Source organism: Tachypleus tridentatus, chromosome 8 (assembly GCF_004210375.1).
Source record: "Tachypleus tridentatus isolate NWPU-2018 chromosome 8, ASM421037v1, whole genome shotgun sequence".
Classification (NCBI taxonomy): Eukaryota; Metazoa; Arthropoda; class Merostomata; order Xiphosura; family Limulidae; genus Tachypleus; species Tachypleus tridentatus.
The window spans coordinates 7,999,298-8,011,652 of NC_134832.1; the positions used below are offsets into that span (position 1 = coordinate 7,999,298).

Sequence of the window (12,355 nt, forward strand, 5' to 3'; positions counted from 1 at the left end):
TATTTTTCAAGGACAAACAAACTTAATATATAAAATAAATGTAAATGTTTATACCTACAAGAAATGGCTCATGTATCTCAACACCCATATCAGCCGTCCTGAGATACATTTTTACTTGAAGTGGGTTTCTCGTCATAACGAAATGGTTCATGTATGTACATTTAATGAAAATAGGAAAATATTGCCAAATAAAAAATTAGAAAAGAATAACTCTTTTAGAATTTTAGTAACAAAAAACTTCAAAATTTCGTTTTCATTTTGCAAAACACGCCATTATTAAACTTTTCACAGCCAAACTTCCTCATTTGATTTTACTTAAAAATACTAACCAGATTACATTAAATTGAAGTAAAGCTTTCACGAATGCTTCAATTAGTTGTTTGCTCTGTATGACTCTGGTGTATGAGAGTTTTTGAGTTTTCATTGTTTTTATTCTATATTATTTGTATTAAAATGCCTCTTAATACCTTCACAAGAACACTATTTCTATAATTATTGTTAAAGTAGCAAGTAACAGACAATATTAAAAACCAATCTATGACCTCCAAAAGTTTCAACGTTGTTACAAAGCGTGAAATTACATGACACAAGTGTCGTATTTATATATTTTTAACTAGGTCATGAAAGACGTTTGCTATTTCTGCACAATTTTTAGAGGAGAGCTCCACCCACATTCTTACACAATTATTTGCCAGCCCCTCAGTTTTACTTAATAATAAATAATATATTTTTTATACTTTATTATTTTTAAGGATTATTTACAGACATTATTAGTTCTAATATCTTTATGTTGTGTTTTTGTACATAATTTACTATGGCCGAGTTTTCATTTTTTTTTAATTATACACCCTTTATGTTCAGCTAAGTCATATTATAAATGAATTGTCTGTTCAATATCAATACTTCCACATTCACACCAGTTTTATAAATTCCAGGTTTATCCTTTAAAATATAAACTATCTTTAGGATTACCTCAAATTTGTCTTATTTATTGTTTGAATATGGGGTAAAATATTTATTGTTTTTAAATATTTTAAATAAGCTAATACTTAAACATAGAACATGTGGAAAAATTAAACATTCCTTTTTATGATAACTATATTTCAAAGTAATACCTTTATCCATTATAATTACATCAGTGAATATATTAACTGGTCTATCTACAATATTTAAGTTTAATCCTCTTTCACTGCTATGTACTTCATTAGTAACATTGCACCGTTAAGTTTACTTGTTTTGCACGTATCTTTAAAATTTTTTGAATGTAAGTGTAAGACTCAGATGACTTTTGTGTTTTAGTACGACATGATTCTTAGTGTGATGGCATAAGAAAAGAAAAAAGGTTTTGATAAATAGTTGTTTCTAAATTACCTTTTATATTCCATTTTACCAAAGTATCTAGAAAAGGCAAAATGTTATTTTTCTCAGTTTCTTAGGTAAATTGTATAGATAATTCTATGCTGCTCAAACAGTATGCAAACTCTTTAAATGCCTTATTGCTACATCTTCATATCAAGAATGTGTCATCTACATACCTTATCCAAACATCAGGTTTACATTTTGCATTTACAACTTTTGTTTCAGATGTATCCAAATATAAGTCACATAACAATGGTGAAAGTGGAGATTCCATCGTTTAACTTTTTTTTTTTTTGTAAATACACATAACATGAATAACAGTACAACATTCTAGTAAACTTTTAAATCACACATTAAAAATATAGCTTACAACATTGCCCTATTCTCGATCATGTAATCTCAAGTATGTTATCAATGGTGCTCCTTAATCTTTTCACAAAAAGTCTAATGGCACTTTCAGCGTTAATGGTGATCTGCCAGTAGCTTTACGTTCTGCCCTATGATAACTCATTAGTAAGAGTAGGGGCTCTTGAACTCTCATCTTCTGATGCTCATTCATGTATATGTTTTTTTTGACTTAACAGTTATGCACTTGCCCCTTCACCATCTTGTTAGAAGACGGATGAAGGTCTATTGTTCTGGTCTTTTTAATCCTAAGATTCGACACATTTCAGCAAATAAGTCTGATTCAAAATTCCATTCATGATCTGAGTATAGTCCCATAGTAATACGAAATCCTGATACAGATTTGTTGACGAGTTCCTGTACAAAATATTTCTGCTTATGTTTTGAAACAATATATTGTTCTGGCCATTTGGTGAAATAGTCTATCACAACTATGAGGTGTCTATTTTCATTGTTACACTGTGGCAAAAGACCAAACAAAGCAATAGCAATTATTTACATTGGTACTCCATCACAATAGTACTGTAACTGCCCATGATTTTTCCTTCAAGCACTTTTCAGCTCATAGCAGAGTTCACAGACCCTTATCACCAAACCTAGTAGAAGCGTTCTCTTACTCACGCTAGTGTCTTTTTCACAGTAAAATGTCCAACTGTTGGAAGGTTATTGAAATAAAAGATGACAGAGTACTACAGATCGTAGGAAATAGAGACTGGAGAAGTTCAAACAGTAGTTGTTGTTTTTTACACTAGTATCTTCCCATTTCTGATACAAGAAACCCTCTTGTAAACATAATTAATTTCACTGTATTCAATGCAATTTTATTTTCAAAATGTATGGAACAACTGTTTGTCAGAAGAAGTTTTAGGAGCATCTTGCTATTTGGCCTTATAAAATACAAAAAATTACCTACCACTTAAAAGCAGCGTGATCTGTCTCGAGTATAAACAAGAGTTAGTGGTTCCCTTTTGAGTTGAGAAATACATCGTTTCTGCAGCATTTCTGCTGTCCTTTTCTATTTTGTACTTGTGACAAAACTGCTCTCACTGAAAATTCACTGGCATATGTGTCTAAAACAAGTAGATCTTACTAAATTGAGTATGCTAATACTGGAATAGTGGTCAATTTCTTCTTCAGTTTCATGAATGCTTGTTCACAGTCACTAATACAAAATCTTTACGAATTCTTAAATACTTTGTGTAGAGGACAAGTATTATCAAAGAAAAATATATTTACAAAATGGCAATAGTAAGTTCACAATCCAAGAAATCCTCTTACCTCATGCATGTTCTTTGGTGTTGGCCAAGTTTCAATCTTCAAAATACCGTAAATGCTCCTTAGCATCAGGGAAGGCAATGGATCACTTCTTGGGACATGCCTCACACCACATCACTGCACCAAGACCATTTCCCTGACACACAGAGACAAAAAATGAAAACTATTTAGAGCCCCAGGGACAGCTTACTCCCATGATTGAACTGGGTTCTATTGTATTTATCTGTTTGTATATATCTATTTCAGTGCATATACCCAACATATATGGGAGGTAAGAACCAGTGCCAATGGTTAATGATCAAACATTTGACTCCCTGTGGAAAGAATTGCACATATGAGCATTGTAAGCAATGCAGTGCCTAACTTAGAAAGAATGCAATTGAATCACATCTAGTATGGGATTGTAACTCAGTCAGAAACCTGGCTTTGTCCATCCTGTAGTACCATTTGGATCTTAAACAATATGAAACATGCTAAATTCAACCATCAACATCATAGCTTGGTTGTACCCTAGAAACATGGCAACATTCCAAAGTCACTACAGATGCACTCATAGGTTCTGTGGCTGTATGAATTGTCAAATGCTTCCCACTGTTGACCTTGAGGCAGCATGCCTTAATCTCATTTTGGATACACCTGACCTGATAATAAATATGGAAGATATAGAAGGCTCATGTGTTTGTTGGTTATCACGCCACAGCCTGTCGTGATATACCACAGAGTAAAATAGACATGATTCTGGTAGAACTGTATCGGGTTGGACTTTCATGCTTGTCACTTTCCACATATGGCAGGCGATACTTTTCAAAGTCACTATGTCACACACTCATCAAATATTATTCATGTTAAAACAGTATTGTCCACCAGGATGTTGGGTTATGTTTGGATTTTTCATGTAAACTGCCAGTGTGGTACACTCCACCTGCTCAGTAAGTTGCATTCCTATTAAAATTAAAGGGCTTTTCTTTCCATTCTACATCATATCAGAATTATCATAATATTTCAAATGCTTTAACATGTTCAAAGTAATGAGACAGTTCAGCCTCCAGTGGTACACTGATAACCATGATGACCATCTAAGGATAGGCCTGTGGTTAATCTCATACACTGTGGTCTGATACAGTGTAGATGCTGACGAGTTATTCTATTGGTGGTCCACCAATTGACAGAAAATGTGACTGATGTGGTCTTTAAGTCTGTGGAGATTTAGCCTTTGACAAAACCTCATCAAGAGCTTTAGCACTAAGATAACCCTCCATGTGAGCAAAGCTAACAGGCTCATTACTTTAAGTCCCCCTGCTGAGCAAAAACTACTTTTTGTAGCTGGGTTGCTTGCCCTGTTGGGCCTTGATGATGCTAGTTGGCTAGATGCTGACACATATACCAGAGATCAGCCCATAACTTTGCCTCAGTTACAACTCTCTATGAACACCATGGGTAAATAAACACAACATGCAATGTCTTTGATGGTTCTACCAACACACTACATGGGTTATCAATGTGGGGTGCCATTCCTTTGGTGAAACCATCATTATCAGTTTCTCTCACCCTGAGTTGAAGTGCCTGCGATGTGGAACAATTGAAAGTTTTCATCCTGGATGAGACAGAGTAGCAGTTAAATAACCATACACTTCCAGTATCTGTTGTGCTCAAAATATAATGAGCAATTATAGTATTTCCCGTGGCGACCATGGGAAGGGTCTTTCTGAATATATTATAAAATACATCCATTGATACAGCAGTTGCTGCAATAATTTCCAAAACCAGTGACATTTCTATGGAAAAGAATCTTGTCGGCAGATTGCCCACCACTTATCCTGTATTGTACACCAGTGAATAGGTCGCAAATTGTGGGTCTTGTGTAATATGCAGCACAAGCAACACTGATGAAAAAAGATGGTGACACCATGTCCTAAAATCTTAACATAGGCAGAAACATTGTCACCACCTGGATGATCCTACAGCAACACAGGATGCTGCCACCAGATCTATTCTGACACCCCAGATGCACTGTGGATTTTGCAGGCTGGCTACACCATGACAGGTGATCCTATGATCGGAAACAACATCATAAACTTGGTTTACTCCATATCCACACAGGATACCACCACCAGAAACTATGTCGAATTTCCATTTCAGGTAACAGTGGTTCTAGTAGAAAGCAAGATGATTCTACTAGATGTACCACTCTTCCCACAGAAGACATCTCTTGGAACAACAAGCACATCATCAACTTGAGCGATCTCACAGCCACACAGGACACCACAACCAGAAACTACTCGAACTCTTGAAACCCACTGGTCATTGTCTGGGCAGAAGATAATTTCCCAATCAATAATAATACATATGACTGGTCCTCAAGCATATATTAAGTAATGACTATTCCCACTCTAGCTATACCATGATGGTGATAGGCCGAGTGCTATACATGGAGCTGTCTACAGGCATTGGTGGGGTTATTCTCAGTGCTACCATGGTTAATATTCTTGTGAATGATACAGAAAACACATTATACAGTGTCACAAAGTTTGATGGCCAGGTTAGTGACACAACAATGTATTCCACACCATTACAATTAACTCAAGAAGACCGAATCAACTTTTGGTCAGCTAGCAATAACAACGTCACCTGTGCTGTTGTATCACTTCTACTTGAACTTAAGCTGTAGTGTTTGGATAACCTGTTGTCCCAACAACAATGAAGCATCCAATGGCACTACCAGCAGTTTTCATGGTAGTGAGATTGGCAAGCATATATTATGAATTTCAGAGTCAAAAGGATAAGTGAAGATTGACCAATCATACAGGCTGCAGCAAATAGCCATCCTTAAGCAGCGACTTGAAGAAGAGTGAGACAAATATGCTGCTTGGTATGAAAAGTATCATTCTGGTGTTAATGCTGTAAATAGCATGGATACAGCCCTACTCACTGCCAGTACAGGAAAGGGTATTGGAAGCATTGACCACCTTTCCATCATTATTGCAGCTTTACCCAGTGGGCAACTCGGTATGGCTAGCATAGTCGTTAGACACCATCTACCTATTTAAATCAAATCCATGATGAGATTCAAATACTGGCAGCAACAAAGCTAAACACAATTATAGACCACATGTCCACTCCACTACTCAATCGAGCTCAGATCAAGAGTTCTGGCTACACCTGAATAAGGTGGAGAAGAACCACCAGATGAAGGACAAGATATGAGCTGAGGTACAAAAACCACATTGTGGATAAGGCAATAAAAACGAGCTTATAAATGGAGAACAGAAAGAGCTAGGGAATCGTTTATAAAAAAGCTTACTTTGCAATAAAGTGCTATTGTTTGTTACCTCAATACGGGTTAACAGGTCCAGCATATGATAACCCAACCAAATTTACCATATAGCATGCCCTCTTTTCGCTACCATACTTTGCGGTTTGTCCATAGGACTAGTAGCAAAAAGTGTTGCCAACTAGTAGATGAAAAGGTTTGTTTCGCTGTGTTTATCCTGTCATGCACTCATGTTTAGTTCCTCTCCCACGTTTTGTGGAAATCTGACCTAGCTTCCAAATTGTATTCACGCATAATATATACAGTATATATAATGTATATAATATACATAAACAGGATATAGCCTATTGGATCTTGTATTTCAATGACTAAGGTAGGTGCTTTAGTAGTCATAATATAAAGACAAACAAATACCGAGAGCTTATAACCTCCTTGTATGGCTGTAGACTCTCCTAAAGACAGTAATTTGGGAGTAGATTTGGTGAATAATGAGACACGATACACAAATCCATTGACTGGACTCACAGAGAACTGCATTACAGTATGCATTTTTGTCAAATATCTTGAAAAGAAGATTCTATAGGAAAAGTATTGCCGAAAAAGCCACTGGAATATTTATACATTTCTTCCAGAAGGTACCAAAAATGGATCAAAATTACTTTCAGGCAAAAACGTTCACAAATATTTGGTTTAGAAATTACTACAAATGATCCAGTCAGCTGCCCTAAAATATCTTATATAGGCCCTTTTATTAGTCTTGAAAAATTAATTCTTATCGACATATCTAAATTATAGTTTCAGTAAACCAGGCTCTGAGTTTCTATATAATATTTATATTTTATTTGAGTGTTGGAAAAAGTGGAGCAACAACAGACCATGAACTGGTCTCAAGAGGTGGTGTAATGCCCCACTTGATGCTTTCTTTCCTGATGACTAAGTGCCCCAAGAAATTCACTTCTTGAAGGAAAAATAAACACTTTCTGGGATTCAGTTTAAGATTTTCTTTCCCCAGCCGCTTCAGAACCATCATTAGCCTCTCAAAACCATTATGAAAGGTCTTCTCACGTCTAATTATGTCACCCAAATAGATAATTTCAATTTTCTAGGGAATTTCAGATAGGGCACACCTATTTAATCATTAGAATGTAACAGTATCATTATATAATCTAAATAGTAACATGACAACAAGAATAATCAAATAATCATTTTATATTAACACTATTAAACCTCCACTAAACAGAGACTCTGTATTAGTTGGTGAGTAGCCTATGGCTACCATTGGTTGAATCTACAGAAACTCTCTCCAACCGGAAACAGTAATAATCCAACCAATCATAACACACTCTCCACTATTCACTAGGACACTGTAAAAGTACGATAACACCTTACATACACCCTGACATGAAGACAAAAGCTGAACACTTTCGAAACGTTGTTCTCTATACTTGTGTTTCCACAGCAGGCAGTTGCTGTCCATTCTACAAGTTTCATCAGAAACACGACAAATTGCAACAATCCATTTCTTTGAGTAAATACTGTCTTCTTTGCTCCATTGACTTTGTCCATCTCTACTTGCCAATATTTACTCTTAAGATCAATATTGAAAATTATTTTTATTCCATTAGAGAATCCATTTTAATCCTTGGCAGTTAATAGGTACCCTTTTGTGAAATTTCATTCACTTTTTTATGGTTTATGTGGACTTTGTAGGTCCATCCTCTTCTTCACAAGTACAATAGATTATGCATATAAACTACAGCTCAGTTCAATCATTTCTTGTTTTTAAGGGTTTCTATCTCTTTGAAAGCCTCAACCTGTTTTGCAACTGGGAGACGCCTGGCGAACTGGCGTAGTAGGGCTGCATCTCCAGTATCAATCTTGTGAAGTATTTTACTTGTTTAGCTTAAGTAATAATATCTATTGCAAAAAAAACATTTTGATATTTCATGAGCACTCTGTGTAAATACTGGAACTGATTAATTGTAAAACTGTTGTAAGTGAGGTGTTAAATTGTCCTTAGTTAAGGGTTTAACATTAAACTTCCTACATCATTCCTCAAACGTTATTACTTCGAGTGTTCCTTGAAAGTATTACCTACACAGCCTCTGCAAATTTCTGTCCAGATTTACCTCCAATTTTAGTGTTTATGGCCCAAATGATGATGTCTTTATTCTTGGAATCCACATAATTCAACCATTAGTTCATCAGGACATACTGAAGTGTTTAGTTCTATTACAATCTAGTCATTAAGTGTAGCTTTATTTTTAACAGGCTGTGATGTATTTCACGTCTTAGTAGTACATTAAGTGCTCTCATTGTTTTAATGGGAAGTTCAATCTCCTGTGAAGTTATGATCATACAGTGCACAGGAATTTCCTACTCATGTACTGCAAAGCTATTTGCAGCTCGCCTACCCTTCTCTTCATAAAGTCTTTTCCCAATTTGCACTGTTCCTCGACACCATTCATCCACACATCATGAGGTGTATAAAAATTTCTTAATGCAAGGGTGACTTTCAGTTTTATTCTTGCTGAAACCTAAAGTCCACTTGCAATTCACATTACTTTTTTCCTTCTTCATATTTGGAAGCAGTTCTTACCTTTCATTATCAAATCTAGTGAAATTATTGAGATTGCAGAATGTCGATTAGCTTATTCCAAGGCTGGAGTAATATACACCCACAAACTCGTGGATTGGTTTCTTTAAACAATTTCTTGATGTTTGGTTATTCTTTTGTTCTTCCTTTAGTTTGGCTGCACTCGAAGACATCCTTGGAGTATTTTTCTTTGGTATTTTATCACTAGTTGTTAAGATATCTAGAATAAAATACTCCATGAATGTTTTGACAACATTTGTCATGTTTCCCATATCTATAACAATTCTGTCTTTTTAGTATCCTTGGTGAGGAATCTTTATTCCCTGCAAGTTTTATCTACAGTTCGTGGCAATATGTCCTTTAAAGCTACACTTGAAACACGTATTACTTTATTTATTTCAACCATTCTGTGTAAACAAATGTTTAATCATTTTAGTTCTTCTAAACTATCAGCAGCATCAGTTGATATTTGAGTATTGCTCAATCTGATAGTTTAATAACTTTGAAATGGTATATTTAGTTTATTCACAACCTTATCACCAACTGCAGAACGTTTTTTAAGAATGTATACCTGCTGTGCTTAAGCATAATTTTCACACCATTTTCTTTTTTTATGGCGTGTCTTAATTTATCATGTGCCAACAAAAGTCTCCTAACTTATTTTACGCATGCGTTACAAATAACTAAAATATATACTTAATTATCCGTGATGAACCTGACGATGACCGAAGAAGGTCGAAACGTTGTTCGCTCCTCTGCTAGTGCTTTCTTTACTCATACCAGCCGTTTTTATATATTTAAATATACTTAATTGTTGAAAGTAATTCGACAAGCGCGATAACAACTACGAATACTTCATGTAAATAGACTTACTGTTTGGAATTTCTATCTTAAAAAACTATATCTCCTCGATTATCTTTCAACTTACTCTACTCTTGAAACAATTCGGTGCATTTCACAACTATCTCATATATGCAATCCAGTTTCAAATAAAATAAAACCTTTTTGTCACATCCTTAGAATTTTCTAGGTATTCTAGACTAATCAAAAATTTTATTTGCGCGTTTTCAATCATTCGCAGTTCCTCCGGCCAACAATATTAAAAATATAGCTTACAACAATATTTTAAGTAATCTGTAAAAAGAAAAACAAGTCTAACACATGTTAATTAAAATTAGAAAACTTGCACGAAATTTAAATGCCTCTGTTTTATCTGACAGGATCAGTTATATGCGTGGACTTTCGTGGTTTATTAGATGTATGTAATTTGTATGCTGAAGTGATAGAGAAATATAGATAACAATATGCAGATTCTGGACGGGTTATTTACGTAATTATGATGGTCCTATCTGTTGGTCATTTTTGTATTTACTCAAATATTCAGCAATCTAAATCTGTTTTCTGTACTTATCTATATATTAAACATTGCTTCAGAGAAGCAAGTTTTAACGGAGGTACATGTATTTGTTTCGTTTAAATACTGAATACCAAATAAATGGACAAGAAAATAGTTTCGCTCAACCCAAATTCTGTTAATTATTTATTGATTACATGTAATTTGTTTGAATTCAAAGAATGAAATTCAAATTACTGTACAAATAATTTTTATCTATCATGATTAAAGAACTATTAATATCCAAGTGAGTAAAACAACCACCATAAGCTCATATCTTCTAAAACAAACATTTTTCAAAGATGAAACCGATGAAATCTATTTCATACCTACAGATTGACTGGTACATGTATTTATCCAAAACTGTTTTGCAGTAACTGAAATACAAAAAATATTCATCATTTGCATTTTAGTGAAGTTATTTAAAACCAAAAATTGCAAAAAACTACATACAGATTTTAGGAACTGCTGTTAAAAGGATCTATTTTACTGTATATAAGTCAGTGAAAATCGTAAAATTCACTTTAAGATTCTAAAAGGATAAACTCAGTATTGAAAAAAATAATAATTTTGTAAAATTTAACTGAAGATCTTTTCTTCTTTAATAAAAATAGTGTTAAAACAGGTTTCAAAAAATAAGTCATGTGTCTATGTTTACATGTAATAAGGTACAACTAATACAAAAAATCACATATCATTTACTCAAATACATTTAAAATCTAATGATTGATAGAACACGATTATTGACACTTTAACTTACCCGTTTCCATTCAATTGAACAAAAACAAATCAAAAAATTTCTAAAAGTGTATAGTTGCTAGCAAAAATAGTTGGACTTATTTCTAATTCATTCAAAAATTAAATTAAATCATGAGCATTCTTTTCTATATTTCACATTTTTCACACAAATTTTGAACACTAGGAATAAAGACACAGTTAATGTAATGGAAATGTTTATAAAATGACATGATTAAATGGTATTGTTCTACTTGAAACATTGAAACTACATAGGTTTCTATCTCGTGTATAAGAAAAATGATACCTGATTGACTTCCATATCATGAAATTTAAATGTGTAAAACACGCCTCATATTGAACATGTGAATCCTGACCTTTACCCACATTACGTCCAGATAAAGTAAAGCAATAAATAGTTCCAAATAAACTGGCTGGATGCTACCTAATCATACTAGTTTTTACATCATTCGACTAGAAATATGAAACCAGACTGGCCCCTAAGTCACTATAAACTTGAAAATATAATACCAGAATGAAAGGTGCGTCATCATCGTGTTGAAAAATACAAATAAAAATTTCGTTAGATGAAAAGTAAACCCGTTTTTACTTCTTTTAATTACATGCGGAACCTTGGGTTAATATTGTAATAAAAACGAAAAAATAAATTAAATCGACTGATTTTTGTTGTTTAGATTAGCAATAAATAGTCTCACATCCTTTTTCATTACTGGTTAAGTTCTAGCGAAATATTGACTAAAAATACTGTTTTACTTGTTATTTATTTACAAATTAAAGACGTTTAGCACCGACTATCTTCCATCCAATTATGAAGTACTGTACTTGATATTTATTCTGTGGGTAGTATGGGTAGCGTTGCAACGTTTCTGATTTCGAACCACCAACCGCAGGAAAGCAATCGGTCTACAGAAAAACACTTTATAACTTTATTATTATTAAATACTGCGTGTTTTTTAATACTTATTCTTATTGTATCACAATTTAAACGACCTAAATAAGACGATTTTATTATTATTACTTGTACTACTAACAAAGTTTTAAATTCCAGTTTTAATTTCCTCATTAGACATGTAGCAAACACTTGATGTTGTAAGAAAATTATTTCAGCTGAAACGTAATGTTGATATTTGAAAAATTATATTAAAAAACTACAAAGTCGTACATGTAAATATAGTTTTTACATAAAACAGTCTGAAAAACGATAGAGTAAAATGTAGTTGCGAATCTATCAAAAACCAAATCTGCAAAGTTCAGCCTACAATATATTGTTGATGAACAGGTAAGAAATAAAATAACGAGT

The 12,355-nt window shown here is 33.8% G+C and overlaps 1 protein-coding gene across 5 annotated transcripts in view; it reads right to left on the minus strand.

The window, feature by feature from the left end:
- Positions 1-10,424: 10,424 nt before the first annotated feature.
- LOC143258481 (follistatin-like) overlaps positions 10,425-12,355 on the minus strand; it is a 63,534-nt gene continuing 61,603 nt past the window's right edge. For 2 of the 5 annotated variants that reach the window (XM_076517529.1, XM_076517526.1), the window contains exon 7: positions 10,425-10,676. In XM_076517529.1, the coding sequence (XP_076373644.1) occupies positions 10,618-10,676 (59 nt within the window). In that variant the 3' untranslated portion in view covers positions 10,425-10,617. The other 3 variants (XM_076517525.1, XM_076517524.1, XM_076517527.1) reach the window with 3 other exon arrangements.